Source organism: Vanacampus margaritifer, chromosome 3 (genome assembly GCF_051991255.1).
Source record: "Vanacampus margaritifer isolate UIUO_Vmar chromosome 3, RoL_Vmar_1.0, whole genome shotgun sequence".
Taxonomy (NCBI): Eukaryota; Metazoa; Chordata; class Actinopteri; order Syngnathiformes; family Syngnathidae; genus Vanacampus; species Vanacampus margaritifer.
The window spans coordinates 1,399,099-1,420,126 of record NC_135434.1 but is presented as its reverse complement, the minus strand read 5'-3'; the positions used below and the strand labels follow the sequence as shown (position 1 = coordinate 1,420,126).

The following is a 21,028-nucleotide window of genomic DNA, read 5'->3' as shown; positions in this document are numbered from 1 at the left end:
GCTTGTCCGCGGATTAAGTCGGGGGAATTCTCTTGACCTTTTCCCGTCAAATGTCACGCACTTTCAAGGTGTACACGCTTAATTGGATCCAATTTACATTTTAATCTTTATTTTCCTTTACCGATTGTTGTTGTTGTTCATTAGCGGTGGGACGCTGTCATCTCGCTTCCCGGCACTGTCCTCCATCTTGCTTCCAAGGGAGCCCCCCTGGAACCCCCCCTCCCCCCCCATTAATGAGGCCTTCCCAAGGTCCGCTCCAGTGACGCCAGGATATTAGCGGAATGATGCGCTCTTTCTCATTCTGACCAATTCCCGGTGACATTTGCCATTAGCTCCTCGCTGAATTTAACGGCCGACAAAAGGCGAAGAAAAAGCTCAAATCATTCCCAATTAACGGGGAATCAAAGATGAGGGGGGGACAAAGTGCGACCTAGCAGGAGACTCGACGGCCAGCGCCGCGAGAAAGGTCACAAACAAAGTGGCGGCGTTTTGTTACGACTAATGAGCGCTTTCGTTAGACAAAATTAACGATTGGACGCCAGCCAAACGGTAAATAAATAACACGCGCTAGCAGGATGGAATGACGTGGCAGGGATCATTTTCTTCAGCCAAACTAAATTATGTTTTCGGAAAACATGAAAGGCATTTTAGTACATGTTTTCAAATACGTCAATTTGTTTTGGCATTTTCGGAACGTCAGACAATTTTGCATCGTCAACAAATCTGCAGTACGCGTTTCTGTCAAACAACAAAGACGTCACCAACAAACCTAGCGTGAACGTGAAAATGACAAACTATTATGTAAACCAAATGTATGTTTTTTTCAAACAAAAGCTAGCATCACTTTTTTCTCAAGCAAAAAAGGCAATTTCCAGTGTGGAAATGCCTCCAACAATCACATTCACATCTTCTTTTTCTTCTTCTTTTTTTTTACTTGAACAAGTGCTCTCTTTCCTGGGGGCCCCCGGAGAATTCCCCCGCTTGACGACGACTGTCTCCGCGACGAGGCAAGCAGTCAGTCAAAGGGCACTCAGCTCGTACCCTGGTGACAAGGCGCTTCCAATTGCAGGCGACGTCCAATAGTGACAAGCGTGTCACAGAGGAGGATGGATTCCATTAGAGAACAACTGGGACCCCCCCATCATCCCCCCGCATCCAATCTCCCATCATGCGCCTCCCCCGAGCCCCGAGCAGCATATGACACGAAGCCCCGGGCCGGTAAGTCAGACTTTCATCATCCACTGCTAGACCAACACATCAAAATCAATCACTCGCTCTCTTGCTCTTTGCTTGAAATCGTTGACTTTACCTCGTTGCGGCCGTTGTGAATAGTCGTCTCGCACCCAAAATCCAACTTCACTCTTCGTTTACCGTTTAAGTCCCAAATCACCTTCAAAAACTTCCTAAATGTACTTTTGCCCAGAAACACGTCAGTCTGAAAAATAAAAAATCCGATTTGAGCGTTATAGTCAATGGGGTGCGCTTTTATATCGGTTGCACGAAGCGCTTTACCAGACGTCAGATTCACTTTTTTTGAAAACATATCCGTGTGTACATATCAGGGATGTGATTTTTCCGCTAATTCGCAGAATTCCGCTTTTTTTATCTTCCCCCCCTCCCCCCCAAAAAAAATTCCGATTTATTTTTTATTTTTTTTATTTTTTATTTTTTAGTAGTAGTTCATCGTGTATGCACATGACTCCGACAGATAACATCTTCTGCTATAACAAAGACATTTGTGGTATGCTCTAATATGAGTTACTTTTCATTTGGTCACGATACAATTATTTGTTCATGAAATTTGAACTCTTCAACATTATTTATGTGTTAACTTAGTAATCACATTAGTTAGATATGATGATATTCTCAGTGATAGTTTTTAAAAGCAAAGGCAGTCCAATGTTTTTGAGTTGACTAAAACTGCCATTTTATATGGGATAGTTCAATATACATTGAAAATTTATGCTGTTGTTTTGTCTATTTCTTTGTCATGTGAGTGCATTGAAAGTACTTAAAAACACGGAAAACCCATGAGATCCTAGCCAGCCAGCGGCCCCCAGACCCCCGGCTAAATTTTCAGATAATTTCACTTTGGTCAAATCACATCCCTGACATATGATGTAAAAGTTGAAATGAACTCACTAATAGCTAAATAACTTACTGGCTTTACACTGGCCGGCGGCAGGACTCGAATTTTAAATCTATCCGCTTGCGTCATACCAGCTGCTAGCTAGCGCTAGGCCAACAAGTTCTGGTGGGGGGGGTGGGGGGGGTAGGTAGGGGGTGTGTCAATCTACCGATAGAGAGGACTCAAAATATATTTTTTTCAAACCTCGACTTCAAATACTCCATTTTGTTTGATGTGGGGGAAAATGCACGTTAAACATTATGAAGACTCCAAATGGTGTTCCGCCTTCGCTTACACAAAGTTTCCTATAATCTGCTTGAATCATGTTTTGTGTCAGAATGCTAAGCGGCTAACAAACGGCTCTAAAACCATAAACCATCTCTTGTGTTGTCTTGTTAGGAAAGGCCTCAGATTGCACTCATTCATCCACACGCGCGCTCATGTTGTTGATTTCCGTCCCAGCGACTCCGAAATGTTGACGGGCCATTTTGAAAATGTGCTCCTCGCCCATCATGTGCTGAAAACATCGTCTGCCACTGAACCGATTGCACTTTGTCACCGTTAATGCGGGGAAATGTGCCTGCGTGTGCGTGCGTGTGCGCGCTTGTGTGATCGGAACAAGCTTGATTAAAGGGAGACGCGCGTACGCCGCCGTGAATCCCCCAAAATCAGAAATCAATGTGGCGGACTGTAATCCCAGCAGGCGGCCGGTAAACAGCCCATTAGAAATTTCCCAGCATGCTCTCTGCTTCCGACGCTCCAGCAAGCCGACTTTCTGCTTGACTTCTGCTAAGATGTGACGCTAAATATGTCGCGTTATACATCCGCGCCTTTCCCCGGGCGTGGGGGTGGGGGCGGGGGGGGCTGCCATATAAGAAAATGTGTTTGTCAGCATGCTTAATAAGTGCAGTGTGTTGACGGTGTTGTTGGGTGTCTCCTCTAAGATGGTTCACCATTCAACGAACCTAATGTAGGTTTTTGAGACATTTTAGTTTTCAATAAAGCTAATGCACACGTTTTGAAGACCATAAGACCATTTTATAGTCTCTAACAAACCTTCTTTAAACCTAAAACATCAAATACATTTTAGCTTTCAGATGAACTCATTTTGTCTTTTTGTAAACATCAATGGCAATTTAAGGGTCTTTAAATGAAGCAGGCAAGCACGTTTTTGTAAAAATTGAAAACTATTTCAAATCTCCAACAAACCTAAGATTGTACTTTTTCATAAACATCAAAGATAAATTGGCGGCTTTTTTTCGCACGGACCAAATGTACATTTTCTGTAAGCATCAAAGACAATTTAGTTTTCAATTCAACCTATGCATTTGTTTTTGTAAGCATTGAGGACTAACGATATAACTTCTTTGACTGCCAAAAACGTTAAATAACGTTTCGTAAAATCCTATGGAGGAGTGCCAAAGACGTTAAAAGACGTTTTTTTCAAAACAGGTGAAACTAGCCATTTTCTATTGTTGATTACTCAAAAACGGAATAAGGTAGAAACCAACTTTTTTTTTTCTGATGGAAGATGAGAGTCCAATCTTGTTTTGGCAGTATGTGTGTTTCCATAGTCCAAACACATAATTTTCTATGGACCTTGAAAGATCAGTCAAAATGCTTAAAATCGGCTGGCACCCACGGCATCCCTTTTCTGAAAATGTCTGGCAGTCAAAGAGTTAATATAAATGTGTGTTTTTTTCATAAACATCAAAAAACAATCTCCCGCCAACTGACCATAAGTTTTTCTGGGTAAACATCAAAGACAATTCCGTCTTTGAACTAGATGCATTTTTGCAACCATTGAAGTGCATTTGGTTTTCAACAAACCTTACGTGCTTGTTCTCGAAAAAATCAAGGGCAATTCTTTCGATAAGCTGTGCATTTATGTAAGCATCAAAGATCAAAACCTTGAAAGAGCAGAACATGCATGTTTTGGTCAACATCTATGATGACATGTACATGGCATTAACAGATTATGTTTTTCATAGACATCAAAGACAACTTTGTGTCTTTAATTCGCCCAATGTTTGTTTCCTGTGAACATCAAAGCAATCCAGTCTTCAATTAACCTTTCATTTTTTTTTTAAATGTCAGACAATAAAGGCAATACACTTGTTTTCATACAAACGTGTTTTTCATAAACGTGGCAAACATCAAAGACAATTTAGTCTTTTGGTAAACATGGAAGGCAATCAACTCTTTGATGACACGTACATTACGTTAATAGGCTGCGATGATTCTGTTTTTAAGGGACATCAATGACCTTTAAGTGTCTGATGCGCCCGACGTTCATTTTGTGTCAACTTAAAAAGACAATTCACTTACAAAATGTTTTTGAAACATCCAAGATCATCATCAATGGGCGTGTCTCGTCCACGCACGAGTCAGCGGCTGCAGCACACGGTTGCCCGGTTGTGCTTTACCACAAGATTAACTCCTTCACATTCAACTTTCATCATAATTCACATTCCTGGTGAAAACATTGACAAAAAGAGCTTGTTGCGACATGGCCCTGGCTGATCTCTTATACGATACGATACGATATACTTTTATTTTCCCCGTGGGGAACTTTTTCCTGGACTCCGTCCAGCTGCAGTTTACAGTAAGGAAAAAACAATATATATATATATATATAATAAATAAATAAATATATAATATACTCTGCTGCCACCTGCTGGCCGTTTTTTGTAATAACTACCATTGCTTTAAGACACTTCTTCATGTCGGAAGCTGCATCAAAGCCTTCTGTATGAATACGTTTTTGGGAGTGAAGGACAAAGTATTAAAAAATGTATTGACACGTTTTTGGGGTTTGAATGAATTCATGTGTGTAGCCAACCCCCGTTGCCCAAAAATTTTGGTGTATGTCTGAAATTCCCAGGCAGCATTTTGGCCCCAGTACGTCCCTGATCGTCAACAAACCTAACGGCTTTGTTGGTTCCCCCCGTAATCATTCAAGACAATTTGGAGTATTTCTACGAATATTCGAGTGCGGCGTGTTACGGGTGTTGTTGTAAAAGGTAAAAGCCAGAGTTCGTCAGCATGCGTAATCAGCTGGTGTTGACACGGGGTGTCGCACCTCGCTCGCCGGGTGTCACTTCGCCGCCACGTCTCCTTCAAGTTGATTCGCCGGAGACTTAGGCGCACCCCGGCGTGCGCTTTGGTCCGCATCATCATGGCGGTAGGCGGGGCCGGGCGGCGGCAGCTGGACCGCAGCAGATGCACGTTAAAGCCCAGAGAAGCCTGGCGGACGTTCCCGCTCGCGGACGTTCCCGCTCGCGTTCGTTCCCGCTCGCGTTCCTCTTCTGCTGCGCGTCCGCACGAGCGCGCGCGTCGGCCCGGCAGGCTTCGCGAGCGGCAGCTGAGCCGCTCGCGCCGGCTCGGGGGCTGACATTTCCAGAGGTGCTAAGTCACTCGGCATCTCGTTACGCCCGCTGACAAGTCGGGAGGGGCCCCGGGGGGCCTGGCGGCGGGTTATCAATAGCTCCCCGCCCACCGCCTCCGCCCGCCGGAGGTGGCGGGCTCTCAAGGTGTTTACAGGGGATCGGTGGAGGTGTCAATCACGCCGGCGGACCGGCACGCTAAAGCCCTGGTGGGTGCCGGTCAGGTGCCGAACGGGGGCGGGGGCGGCGCTGTTTGATGGAGGGGAAGGGCATCGGGGTGGCAGCTCGGCGGTGTCAGCGGTCAGATTGCCCAAAACCAAACTTCATGGCTGATTTTCTTGTGACACAAGTTGCCGGCGCCCGAGGTCTCGACGGAAGCTTGATTCACTTGTCATGTTTGTCGCATCGCGTGGCCGACAAGTCTGTCACACCAACGGCGAGTGAGCGGACGCTACGCGGAAAAGGTCACTTGACTGCTGAACTGCAAGTCGCAGACGCGGTCGCTCGTTACGGCATTACGTAAATGCCGTGTTTTCAATTGGACACTTTTGGCAGTCTTGAAAAAAAAAACATACGATAATTTCCCGCAAAAAAATATGCAATTTTGGGGGGGGGGGCAAGAAAAGGATCCAAATCCAGGAGGAGTATTATACAAGGGTCCAGAGCAAAAAAAAAAATGTACGGAGGTGTTTGTTCCTTACGGTAAGTGTTTGTCTCGCGTTGTTTAATTTCCATACATCACAAATTTGTATCATCAATGACACTAACCGAACTTGCACATTTCTTAAAAGCAAAACCATTTGATGAACATCAAAGACACATTCAGCCTTCAGTGAACCTAAAGTTGTATAAAGACAATTTAGTGCTCAATGAACGTGTCTTGGTCAATACCAAACTTGTTGCTGGGTTTCTTGGCCGATTCAGAGCATTCAACATTCCTAACTAAAGACACTTTAGCATCTTTGATGAGCCTCATAAAAGTTTTTACCAACACAATTAAGGATGACGGGTTACGTAAACATTAAAGATGATATAAACTCTATTGAACATAACATTAGCATCAATCAATGACTGCATCAAAGGCAAATCTTTGAAGTTGCTGTCCCCTTTTCATCAACATGATCCGTTTCGACTTCAGGACAATTAAGTGTTCAATGCAGCAAACGTGTCTTGATCAATACCGTACTTGCGGATTTTCTTTTGACACAAGTCGCCGCCGCCGGAGGTCTCGACGGAAGCTTGATTGACTCGGCATGTTTGTCGCATCGCTTGGCAAACAAGTCTGTCACGCAACGAGGAGTGAGCGGACGCTACGCAGAAAAGGTCACTTGACTGCTGAACTGACAAGTTTCTGTCGAGGAAACGCGGCCGTTCATTAAGACAACTGCTGCTTGTGCACAAGGCTAGCAATGACGCTAGCAATGACGCTAGCAATGAAGCTAGCATTTTATTTATTTTTTTAATTAGCTTTGAAATTCATACAATTGAAGCAGTGGACAATCAAGAGGCTTCAACAAATCATTTTCAGAAACATCAAAGACAAATTTTCTGCGAATTTAACGTAAGGTGTTTTAGGTGTTTTTTGAAGACTTGTCTTTGATTTTTTTTAAATTGATGTGAAGTTCATTGAGAATGTTTATGAGACAGTTTGTTTCATCCAAGACTCCAAATGCTGTCCATTGGCTTTGTTGAAGACTAGATTGTCTTTGATGTTACAAAAAGACCGACAGAAGGTTTGGTCAAGACACTCTTTTGCCAATGATGTTTACAAAAATTGAAGATACAAAAAGTTGTACTTTACGTTAACAGAATGTCAAAGTTGCCCAACTTAAGACGTGTCTTTGATATTCTGAAAACGTGTCGGGTCAGTTCATTTTTGATGTTTACAGGACGTTTGACACTAAACTGCTTTTGATATTAACAAGAAAGTGTTACATTGGTTGAAGACCATAACCAAAACTTGTTCACAGAATCGCGTACGAGGACTTTGAAATTGTCAGTTAAGTTTACAAAATGTCCCAACTGCATTTCTTTGATTTCTCTAAAAACATGCACATTTCATTTAAGACTCTGAATTGTCTTTGATGTTTCCAAAAATATACATTACATGAATTATTGATGTCTACAAAAAGCCGGTAATCTCGATTGGTTGTCATGTGACTGAAGACTTGTCTTTGATATCTACAAACTTGATTTTAATGTGTACAGAAACATAACTGTCTTTGATATTCTTAAGTTTGTTGAAGGCCCGGAAATTTTATTGACAAAAGAGTATGTTGAGGACCCTAACTTCCTGTTTGTACTTTTTCTGCAGCCCAATTAAGGCAGGCAAAAAGTTGGGAGCCGACACTGGCGCCCTCTGGTGGTTTGCTGCCATGACGCTGCCTCTCTTACGTCGAGCCTTTTTTTTTTTTTTTTCATCTTTGGGGACGTTGTCACATTTGAAGCCTGTTTGCTCCACTTTTAGTCTGAGCAAAGCGAGACAACAGCTGTAATTTGACGCCTCCCCTTCGCTAATTCCTTTGAAGCCAACCCACCCGCCATGAAGGGGGGGGGCTTTCTATTATGCATGTGCCGCCATTAGGCCTGTCAAGGTGGCATCGTGAATTAATCAAACCGCATCAGAGGTGACTTTGAATTTTCCCTTTAAAAAAAAAAAAAGAAAAGAAAAACACTTTTAAATCACACTCGCAGTCTATTTGGAGCGCGGCGCTAATTATTTAAGCGGAAGTTTATACCGTGCATTTAATGGCTCCATTTGAGAACGACTTTGTTTGTTTTTGACTCGTCTGTTTTTGCTCTAAAAATGATCCATTCATTTTTAGGATTCATTGATTTTGTTCAGGAATGATATTGGATTCAAAATGTGTATATGTATATAAATATATATAGATATTGGATGCAATATGATTTGAATTGAGATACGTGGCTGACTTTATTTGTTTAGCTTAATTTTATTTATTTATTTATTTATAACTTGCTTCATTTTTCTTGCCGCGTTTCCAATTTGATTGGCTCATCTCGATCAATATGATTTGAAGTATAGAAAACAATGTTGAAAGCCATCTGTGGTGTCAATTTGTTTCAACAACAATACTTGCTCATGTAGGATTATAAGAATCAGTTCAGGGACGATATCTTGCATTGCGAACAGTATTTTACGATCCAATTGAATCGAATGATAACCGATTAACAGTTTTTTTTTAACCAATGTTCCAATTTGATTCAAGAATATTTGATTTATCAAAAGATACGATTTGATTCACGAGTTACATGTGGCACATCTATGATTCAATTCATATTTTCCTTGTACTTATTTATTTATTCTGGTGTGTTTCCTTTTTTGATCGCGTTTCCGAGATTGATGGTTTGGCTCATGAAGAACAAGCGGATTCATGAGTGCTGCGTACTTACATTGCTAACTTTTGTATTTGTGCTCTTCAGGCATTCATTTCGAAATTCAAGCCTAACCAGGTCAAAGGATTTGAAAATGTATTCCCATAACGTTCTCAGAGTTAACGACACACAATAAAAAACGCACATTCTTTTATGTTTCGTTTTTTTTTTCCCGCTTCACAATCCCTCGCTTCATCCACTGTGATTTTATTTGAATCTTTTTCCCGTTTTTTTTTTATCGCTCTGGCCTTTGAATTAGCGGCACTGCGCAGCGGCCTGGTGGAACATGTCACAATTAGCACTCGCATGCAAATATTCGTCTTTTCCAAAACATTAATTTGGAGAATGAGACTCAGCCACGTGATAACTTTGGCCCAAAGATGTCCTCTCACAAAAAAGAGAGAGAATTTGCAGGCATTTCGGTCATTGTTAGTCTTTATGAAAGGATCGTTAACACAAAAGATCATTCAAAACGTTATGGTTTGATTCAACACCGACATTTGACTCGTCTAGAAAGACGCGTTTAAAGAAGTACATTTGCATTATTTAAAATTAGATGATATTTGTCTCATTTAGTTCAGTTCAAAAATAGTTACTGTTCTCATCAATCAAATCGTATCATTCTGGAAACAATTTGGAAATATGGGAAATCAATCAAAACGTTAAACATTAATCACAAGTTCAAATTTGATTCTAAAAAATGGGGGGGGGGGGCATTATTGATCAGTTGTTTTTCAGTCAAATTATAGCATTGTCAATGAGCCAAAAATATTTATCTTGACTTCATTCACATTGTTCTTAATCAACCAGATATCAATGCTGAACCTGACTGAGCCTTTCAGGTGAGAAAAGTTGAATATTAAATCAAACCTGCACCAAGACTCATCTGACATTAGAATGTATCGTTCTATATGTGCTAAACAAGATTCTTAAATCAAATTCTACAGTTCTAGATGAGTCAAATATCATTTTTTTTATTGAATCATATTCTAGATAAGGCAAATCTCAGTCTTGAATTGAATCAGATCGTTCTAGATGAGCCAAATATTCTTGAAACAAATCCTATTGTTCTGTGCGAGCCAATTATCCTTCTTGAATTGCGTTGCGTCATTCTAGAGTAGCCTTGAAAAAACACAAAGTGTTTCTATGTAGAATTGAAAACAAAATGTTCCCGTGACATTCTGTGGCCTCGTGTTTGTCAGACATTTTTTCCTGTGATCATGTCCGACCGTGTCCTTTTTGTTACTCCCTCCCCTGGTACGACAGCCAACCCCGCCCTCCCCGCTCTGGCTCCCGCTCAGAGAGCCTCGTTTTGGGGGTAAGGGGACGCGAGTAACAGCTGGGTCTCCATCTCTCGTCGCGGCGCTAGCGTGAGCCACGCGGGGCTGACAGGAGTGATGCACGCCGCCTCGTCCCGCCTAATGAGCAGCGCCGTTCTCCGTCATTATGGGCCATCATTAGGAAATTAGGGGGACAGAAGGTATTTACTGTAAAGCTGCCACCTCCCGAGGAGAGATAAATAGCGGCTGATGAATGCCACCCGTCCATTAACCTTCCCGTTTTCCCAGCGCCAGCATATGCGTACAGAACAATCATTAACAGTCAGCTTAGCAATCATTAATAGTCGGCTTGGCAATCATTAATGTGTGGCTTAACAATAATTATTAAAAGGCATAACAGTCATTAATAGAGAGAGGGCATAACAATCATTAATAGTGGGAATAACCGTCATTAATAAAGTGTATAAGAGTCATTAATAGTGGGCATAACAGTCATTAATTGTTGGCTAAACAATCAATATGTGGCTTAAAAATCATTATTAGTTGGCATAACAGTCATTAATAGAGGGCATAACAATCCTTAATAGTTGGCATAACAATTATTAATTGTTGGTTTAATAATCATTAGTAGTTGGCACAACAATTACCAGTAGAGGGCACAACAATCATTAATTGTTGGCTTAACCATTATTAATTGGCATAGTAGTCATTAATAGTGGGCATAACAGTCATTAATTGTTAGCTTAACAATCATTAGTTGTTGGCACAACAATCACCAGTAAAGTGCAAAACAATCATTAATAGTGTGCATAACAATCCCAATCATTGTTGTGGCTTAACAATCATTATTAGTTGACATTGCAGTCAATAATAGAGGGCATAACAATCATTACATTTTGGCTTAAATGATCTTTGTGCAGTTCATCACTTTTTTACAAAAAAATGGAGTGTGGAGAACGGCACAATGCACCTTTAACAATCATTAGTAGTTGGCATAACAATCACCAGTAAAGGGCACAACAATCATTAATAGTGGGCATAACAATCATTAATTGTTGGCTAAACAGTCATTGTGTGGCTTAACAATCATTATTAATTGGCATAGCAGTCATTAATAGAGGGCATAACAATCCTTAATAGTGGGCGTAACAATCAACGGCATCATGACACTCATTAATAGTTGGTTTAGCAGTCATTAATAGTGGACATAAATATCATTTATTGTCATGTTAACAGCGAGGTCGCCAGGCATCACCTTCACCATTGAGGTGGGAAACAAAAAGGAGGAGACATTTTCCTTGAGGAGCACCGACATCGCTCTGCCACGGTCGCCTCCGAGTGCTCCGTGTCTGCCGACGCACGTCTGCCGACGCACCGCTGAATTTCAACGGCGCCAACACAACAACGTTGATGGAAACTCACAAGCTTCATTCAAGAAAACCTACGTTAGGTATGTTGAACACACAACATTTTCACACACACACACACACACACACACACACACAAAAAAGTAAGGTCCGTTAGCTTCATTGGAGACATTTTTTTCAATGTTGACAAAACACACGTACAAGCTTCCCTGAAGTCTGTGTGGTCAACAGAGCTATTCCCGAACATATTCTTCACACCTATGCCCAAACTCTATCACCTGTCACACACACACACACACACACGCACACACACACACACACACACACACACACACACACACACACACACACACACACGCGCACACACACACACACACACACACACAGTCTCACTCACAAGACTTCCCGGGTATCCTTGGAAGTTGCGCTTGGAAAGGAAAAACAAAGATTCCCCTCCGGCCAGTGTCCATCTTGCGACTCCTAATTGACTTTGAAGACTGCGAGGTGAAGTTGCACAGAATGCAACACAGCCCCTTCTCTGTACCCCCTCCCACCTCCCCCCCCCAACCTCCAACTAACAAAAACACCGACGCCAATGCACCGCGGCAATTAGCGCTTGTGCTAATGATGACAATTTGAGGCATAATTGTGAAACCGCTACTTATGCGCGCACTCTGTCAATTAGCGCATTAGCATGGGCCACAGCTGCAGCCTGCCACGTGCTAATGTGTGTATGTGTGTCTTTGATGTGGACAGGAACCATACATTAGGGTGTGTCAAAGACATTAAATAATCTTGTAATGCGTACAGAAACACTTTATTGAACACTACGTTGTCTTTGATGTTTAGACTAGTCTTTGAGGTTTATAAAAGGAATGTAAATTGGCCTTGAATTGTGTAGCGCTTTTCTACTTTCCGAGTACTCAAAGCGCTCGTTAGTTAGACGTCTAAATTGTCTTTGCTTACCTCAAATTTGGGCGAGGTGCGTCAAAGTCACTAACATATCTTTGGGAAAAAAATAGCTGCATTTAAGACTTTGTTTACAAATAATTGATATTAGATTCAGCAAACATTAAATTGTCTTGGATTTTTACAATGAAATGTTAATTGAATACTGTAGGTGTCTTTGATGTGGACATAAAAGTTGCATTGGAACTGTTGAAGACTTGTCTTTGATATTCATGCGAAATCTGAGGCTTGACTCTAAATGATCTTTGATGTTTATCAAATGACCTTCACTAAAGATTTGTCTTTGAGGTTCTGGATGCATAAAGACAATAAATGTCTTTGACATAAAGACTGAAAATGTAGGTTAAGACAGTTAATGTTACGTAGACTCATAGGACACTTGTCTTTGATGTTTACAAAATTGTAGATGCGTGAAAGACAAAAATGGTCTTTGCCTACAGAAAATGTACATTAAAAATTCCCTTTTATGTTTATAAAAAAATATTGTTTAACACTGTTGTCTTTGATGTTTACAAAATTATGTTCCGTTCACTGAAGATTGTCTTTGAGGTTTAGCAAAAATGTGGTACGGGACAGACACTAAAATGCTTAATTTGTTGCTTCGAGGGGAAAAAAGTGCAACAAAAAAAAATGCACTGAATTATCTTTGATGTTTAAAATCAAAGTATGCTAGCTTAGATGAAGACATTTCATTGTCTTAGATGTTTCCGATAAAATGTCAGCTGTTTGAAAAGCATTTCATTGTCTGTGATGTTAATGAGGGGAAAAAATGCTAGCATGTGCTGTAGACTGAAAATAGTATTTCATGTTGTTTGCAGTTGACCACACGTGTGTCTGCAATGTTTACCCCACGAAATCCTCACATATTTAAAAAGAAAAAAAGTAAATACGAGTGCAAAAGTTGTGGGAGGACGATTGTCTCGTGGCGTTTGCATCTTGGCTTGCAAATTCCGCATGAAACATTTTGTCTTTGCCGTCGTGATCCTCCAGAGGTGACTTTGTTTAGTTCTTAGCCGTGTGCGTGACATCATGGCTGACACTGTGTGTGTGGCCTTGGAGGGGGGGGGGGGGGGGGGGGGGGGACTGTAGACGCCCCCCATGGAGAACAATCGACGTGTCACCTTGACGTCTTTGTCCTCCAGAGACGACCGGCCAGTTGTTTTCATCTCATGGTTAAAGCACTGGAATTCATGAAAACCACAAAAGTCCACACACACAAAATCCAAGCAGAAGGTTTTGGCTCTGGGAGGCGACAATACTTTGAGATCAAACCTTTGGTGAGCAAAGCATCACGTGACCGGTAGCATCTGTTGTCTCACCGCCGTCGCCGTGGCGACCGTAGTCGTCAAGATGTTTGCTCATCTCCGCCGCTAATGTCTCACGGAGGGCGACCATCTGCTTTTGACGGGACGGGAGGCATTTCGTCCTTGTCCCGGTCGGATGATGTAAGACCAAGTCAAGCGACTCGGAGGCCGGCGCCCCCCCTGTGAGTCCCAGGTGTCCTCACAGCTGAGCAGATGTGGCGTGATGGGGGCAGGTGAGGGGTGCGTCTTGGCGCACCCCCACTTGCCTGACCCCACTCATCCTCTTTCACCGCCTGCTCTGTGTGGGCCCACCACTTTCCTGATCCCACCTTTTTTTTCCTTCCATTCCAGCCAGACAACTGCCGCCCCTCCCATCAGTCCCACCTGGGACCAGCGCTTACCTGACCGCTTCTTAACCCCCGCCCCCCGGCAGCCCTCTGACCTGCCCCACCTGCTCCACACGAGTCCATTACTTGTGTCTCCTTTCCTTGCCTGTCTGGCTCTCTTTTGCATCTCCTCTCTCGCCCTTCCTGGTATAACCGCACCACTTGCCTCACCTCTCTCTTTCCCAACTGCTGCCCCTCCCACATGGGCCAACCACTTACCTGACCCATCTCTCTCCCACCTGGACATCCCCCCCACCCCTGCCAACTGCCCTCACCTCTTCCCTTACCCGTCTCTCTCTTCTTCATCAACACACGCGCCATTTGGTCCAAAGGGGGTCTCTGTCCGTCGGCCTTCTATATCCCTTTTTGTTTTGTGTGTGTGCGTGAATGCGAGTTTGTGCTGTTTAATAAACCTGAAAGCTATTATAAATCGACGACCCTTAACTGGCTACTACAGTGTCCCGCCATAGTCGTAAAAGTTGGCAGGAGACCAGAGGAAGGATCAAAGGAAGGAAATAAGCCAAGTGAAATTCAACCCCAACCAGACACCACCCTCCACCCACAAAGTTACAAATCCAGAATCTTTCACCAAGCCCAGATACATCTGAATTCCAACAGGATTAGGGGGACATCAAGAGACCAGAGGTAAGACTAAAGGAAGGATAGATGAAGCAGAGGATCCGACAATGGGCCACGATTTTGGGGTATTTTGGGGACCTGGTGACCCAGGGTCGGACTTGTTTACCCACCCAATTTTTTATTTTGGGGTAACGGGCTCCTGATCCCACCCTTTCCCAACTACCCCAACCTCAGGGATGTGATTTTTCCGCTAATTCGCGGAATTCCGCTTTTTTTTATCTCCCCCCCCCCCAAAAAAAACCTGCCATTTTATATGGGATGGTTCAATATACATTAACAATTTATGCTGTTGTGGGCCCCCAGACCCCCGGCTAAATTTTCAGATAATTTCACTTTCGTCAAATCACATCCCTGCAACCTGCCTCAAGTAACACCGCCACTAGCTTGACCCATCTCTCTTGTCCACATAACCGGTCCGTTGAACCTGCCCCATCAGGTGGGCCCCACCCTTTTCTACACTGACAACTGATGACTATCTCATCGACCTCACTCTTTTTCTTTTTTTTTTCTCTCCTGCCCCACCTTGCCCCGCCCCTCCTTGGCCCGTCCTCTCCCACTGCATGCGGTGCGGCCGCCTACTGCTTCCTTTGACAAGCCAAGCTGTCGGCTGACCGCTTCATTTGTGATGTTGGCAGCTGCGTGCGCGCACACGCTCGCATGTAGCGGCTTGCAGGGAACGCCATCCAAGAGGATGGGCCGCTTCCAAGTGACCAAACACAGGCTGCTCCCCGAGTGTTTGCTTCATCTCGTCTTTGTTGTCTGGAGGTCTTGTGGCGTGTTTGTCTTCTTCATCTTCTTCTTTATTGTTCTCCGCGATTGTCTCATTGCCTTCTTGGCGGCCATCTTGACTTCCCTTAAGCCGCCGCTGTCGTCCTTCTGATGTTCCTCGCGCACGTTTAACCCCCCTCCCCCCCAACCAAATGTCCGTTTCTATGGAAATGTGGTGGGAAAAAAAGCGGAATTTCTTAAGACTACTTACGTACTCTACCCTAAATAGATACTACAAATAAGTCTATTTAGTGTTGGATTTTATAATATTAATTATTAAATTGTCAATTGTATTAACCACATTCTGGAATAGCTGGAGTTGTGACGTGGGTTAAAAAGATATATCTCAACCCATATTAGTACCCCAACCCTTAGTTATTGATCTGAAAGAAATATTGTTTTCAAAAGATGTATGAAGAAATACTTTTAAATAAAATATGTAACCCCTCCCAATTTGCTGGTCAGATTGACATGACTTCAAGTTTTAAAATATATTTCTCTATTTTTAAATCTATTTATATCTATTTAAAACGTACCCCAAAAATGAAAATAAATTAATGTATTTTAAAAACTGTAATATTTGTTTTCTTTTGATATTAGAAAATTATTTTATAATTTTAATTGAATTACTGTAAAATAGAGATACATTTAAACTGACCAAATTTAGGGGCAACCCATTAGAAGACTAATTGGTATGATCATATTCTAATATATTGTATTATATGAAGATAAAAAGACATTTTATTGGACTAATTTGACTAGTTTTAAAAAAAACATCTAATTCCACAAATATTATAGTACAGTTTTTTAAAATTCTATTTTAGGGTAATAAAATGTAAGCACATTTGAAGTGATCAGTTTTAAGAGGAAAGGTCTAACTAACCGCAACCAATTTGACGGGACTCTTGCCGAAGCAAACGGCGGTCGGTGATGCGTTCCCAGATTTCCGTGACGTCGAACGGTGAAAAGCACAACTTGTTTCTCGCAGCCGCCCGAGGTGCGTCTCGTCCCGGTGACCCGTCGTAGGAAATCAAGACATAGAGCAGATTAAACGGCGGCCATCAGCGTGACGACAATTACCCCGTGCGTGGTCTGGTGTGGCGCGGGGGGTTAGGGAGCACTTGAACCCTCCTTCAACTCCGCACGCTAGAGCACGGCTGCTTGTTTTAGCTCCGTTTCACCCGCTAATGCCGCCATTAGGCTGATGTACGGCCACGTCCCAAGGCCACTTGCAAAGATGCTCCTCCACGCTGCCCGCCTCAGCACTCACTCACTCACTCAGCTGACAAATGAATTAACAAACAAGCTAACTATCTCACCGACCTACCTATCAGCCTTCCTGACTTCCTATCTACCAACCAACCAGCTTGTCTGCATACTAATTAAATAACAACAAACTTACCTCACTCACTCATTTACTCACCTAGCTACCTACCTAGCTACTTTTTTTTTTTTTTTTACCTGTCCGTCTACCTACTTATCTGCATACTTACCGACTTCCATCTGACTAGTTACTGACCCATAATACCTATTCCTACCTACCAGCCTTCTTGACTAACAATCCTTCCTACTACTGACCATTCCTATCTACCTACCTGGGTCCTTACTAACCAATCCTACCTTCCGACTGACCAGTTCTCTGCCTACCTAAATGACTACTTACCAACCCAACCGATCCTACCTTTCTTACTTAGCAGCCTTTTTGACTACCTACTGATTTGACTACTTACTAACCAATTCTGCCTATTACTGCCTACCTACATGACTACTGACTAACTAATCCTATTGATACCTGCTGAGCAACCCTACGTACCTACCATCCTGACTACTTTCTAACCAATCCTAAAACCATCCTAGCCCCAGGTGCTAGCTAGCTAGCTAGCTCCCTCGGTGCTAAAGCCAAAGTGTGGCAGGATTTTTACTTTCTGGACCGGGATTTGCCACCTCTGCTAAATACCTACTTACCTACCTAACTTACCTACCTACCCTTTTACCTGCCTATCTATACATACTAGCCTGTCTACCAGCAATCTACCTACCTACAAAGTTGCATTCTTACCTTTTTAACTTATTGCTTATTAACTACCTACCGACCGACCGACAAAATGATTTCCAGCGCTTTTAGCATGGAAACGAACGTCAGCTGTAGCAACCCCACGTCATGCAGCAAGGTTACATCAGCCGTGAAAGAAAATGGAGATACTGCTGATTTATACAGCAGACGGAGGGCTTGGGGGATGCATGGGGCGGGGGTCGAGGGGGCATCGAGAGGGGGGTGGAGTTGAAATTATCCGGAAAGGTCATCCTCAATTTCTGTCCAGAAAATGATCTTTTCCCGCTCCGTAATAAACATTTATCTGATCCCTTTATTGGCTTTATGAGAGCTGACAGTTTAGTTAAGCCATTTGCCGCCGTTTGCCGCCGGCGCGGGTCGGGACAGTTAACGTTCCATCGCTGAGGGGAGGGGGGGGGGACATGGGCGGCAGGTCCCAAATGGAAAAAATACGATTTTTTTTTTAGCCGTGCTGCGTTTAAGGTCGCTGCCGTCGTGGTAACAGCTGCGCTTCAACACTTCACGGAAGGAGCAGCCCTCGTCAAACTTCATTTCAGCATCCGTTCACTTCGTTTCGGTGAAACGTGCAAGAATTTTGCCTACAACTTCAACTCACGCTCCAAACATTTGCATCTCAAGTCAGCTTGTCCCATTGAAATAAATGCAAATGCCATTCATCCGTTCCAGGAAGCCAACAAGCAACAAAAACGTCTGGAATTGCAACAAATTTCAATTCAATTATGGGTACTTTGGAATAAGTTTAAATTTAGCAATAAACTTAACTTTAACTTTAATAACAATAGCATAATACACTTTCAGTAACATACACTTATAAAATAGCTAATACTATGAAAAACATCAAGACGTGAATATAGTAGTAAGACATTACTTACACTATGGGCTTTATTTTCATTCCCAGCGCAAGTCTGGCGCAAAGGTCAGTCTAACAGTGCGCACGGATGGAGTTTTCTTTTTTGGGGTATTTTCATAGATGAACGCAGGTCAAAGTGGGCACTTGCATCGTTGTGGGAGGGAACACAGCAGACTCCTGGCCAATTGAATCGGCTCCCCTCATTTCCTTTAAATTCAGCGCAGAGAGTCTACGCGGCAAGTCGATGCAGCAGATTCACGCACGCAAAATATATTTGAAAAGAAATGCACCAAGATGCCCACTATCATTTTTAATATGATAATAATTATAACTCATTCAATAATTTATGTCCACACGCCCAGGCGGAGCACCTAATCTGTCTGCCCGCGCCTTGATCAAATCCACCAAAATTGTGTTTCACGGCCTGCGCCACAACGTAGACCGGCATTTAGCTGGTCTAAAAACGACTCTGTTTTGGTCTCCAAATTGTCAGATAAAAAGAAAATAATTTCATTAATCTTAATGTAAAATTTTTGGGGGGAATTATTGTACTACTGTAAAAATATGTTTGAACAGCAAAATTAAAAAAAGAAAATTGTAACGTATCTGTTCATGTAATTTTATTTCTATAAGTAATGACATCATAAATGGTCAATAATAAATAATTGGACATGCACAAAAATGTCCGTTCATAAAGGTGGAATAAATAAATAAATAAAATATTCATCTAGTTATGTTATTGCTATTAATAATATATAATCAAGTAAAAAAATACTTAAATCATCAAATAAGTTAGAAATATTTAAATACAAAAATAATATTGTTTAAAACAACTATAAATGAATAAAATATGTAAATTGTCTATGTCATTAGTTTCATTTTAATACATTTATTAGGTCTTATTGTTAATGACAAAGGTGCCACAATTTTGTTCATTTTTTTTTCTTTTTATTTTACATTGATCATTCCAAGTGTAAAAAGAAGCGAACTACTTTCTTATTTAAACCTTGGGGTTGATTTGTGTGTCTTTGAAGGATTTTTCTTCCTGCTTCTTAAAACAAAATTACGCGAAGTGAGTGCCGGCTGGCGAAGCGTGCCAGGCGGGCTAAGTTAGCGCGCAAAGTGAACTTGTCACTCGGCGGCGGCGTTGAAGCTTGGCGTGCGGGAGGGCAAAGTCGGGAGCTTCGCCTCGCCATCCAGACCATCTGCGGCCCCAGCTGGAGCGCCGGCGATGGTCTGGCACTTGTACGCCGCCATATTTACAGATCTAAACACAAATGGCGACGGCCTGATTGTTTCACGATTCATTAGTCAGACAAGCTCGGCTTGCGCGCCAGCCCAGCTGTTCCAGAGTAAACCTTTATCGCTTCGGAGGGCCGCCCCGCCATCAAATGTATTGATCTGTGGCCCGGCCCGCCTCGGGGGAGGGGTCAAAAGCAATGCTTTATATAATATAGTCCTGCCTTGACTTTTGAGTTGATTTCGTTCTGTGTCCACACGCCTTTCTTAGAACTGACAAGCCGTTTTTAAAGCTCTTTTATTTATTTTTTGGACTGACTGAATAATGTCGCTGTTCAGTCTATATAAGAAACGGACCTTCCAAAAGAAAGTCTCTTCATCAAAAGTTTCTTTCTACCTCTTTCCGTTCTTTGGCAATCAGAAGTGGAACATGGGCTGGTTTCACCAAAAACATGATTTCTGGCAAAAAAAAAAAAGAAACATGTCAACCACAACAGTGACTTTGACACACACACATAATAATAATAATAATGTCTACTTAAAAGAGCCCCAGAAAGAAGCAGAAGAAGAATCGGTCCCCGCCTTGGGTCAAGTCGGCGTATTGATTTCCCGTTACTGCCTGCAAACAATTCACTGATGCCTATTGGCGTTCTGCCACTGGGCTTAAACGGCGCCATTGATCCCGCCGCGTCGTGTCACCGCTCGCGAGAAATTAGCCTCGTTAAGGGCCGAGGTGGGCGGGGTCAGGCGGCATGGGGGCGGCGGTCGGGTTGTGTGTCGGGTTCCCCAGAGAGCGCTGGGACATTTAAATGGACGTCGTCGGGTCTCCTCGGGCCGCGTATGCTACGATGAGCTTAGCACGCCTCACAACTGCCTGATTTAATTAACAGCTTATTAGCTAATTAGCATGTTGATTAACGCTCTATTAATTTGCGGCGAAGCCAATTGAATCTTCACTAGCTACGTTGGACATTAACGTGGCAAACGGCTAATTAGCAACGCAGGCACCCATGCAGGTGGACGCCATTGAGAATCACAAGGGGTGGGGGGAAATGATAGCAATGTGAAATTTGGTAGATCCCACAAAAAAAGGAAGTCTGCCATTTTGGTCCAAATTCAATCTGGTCTTTTTTGCCATTTCCAAGAGTCCTTCGAACTGTTTGAAAAACAAAGCTACTTTCATATGGCAACATAAAATTTGGTGGTCGTGTCGTAGAAGCCCAACAAAAAAAAGAGTCTCAA

General features: G+C 42.7%; 1 protein-coding gene across 8 annotated transcripts in view; it reads left to right on the top strand.

Annotated features, from left to right (window-relative positions):
* The window catches only part of paqr3a (progestin and adipoQ receptor family member IIIa), a 99,573-nt gene that overhangs the window by 42,313 nt on the left and 36,232 nt on the right, over nucleotides 1-21,028 (top strand). For 5 of the 8 annotated variants that reach the window (XM_077561909.1, XM_077561904.1, XM_077561903.1 and 2 more), the window contains 2 exons: nucleotides 1,070-1,218; nucleotides 11,427-11,640. In XM_077561909.1, the coding sequence (XP_077418035.1) occupies nucleotides 1,107-1,218; nucleotides 11,427-11,640 (326 nt within the window). In that variant the 5' untranslated portion in view covers nucleotides 1,070-1,106. Of the gene's footprint in view, nucleotides 1-943; nucleotides 1,219-11,426; nucleotides 11,641-21,028 lie in introns of those variants that run through there. The other 3 variants (XM_077561905.1, XM_077561907.1, XM_077561906.1) reach the window with 2 other exon arrangements.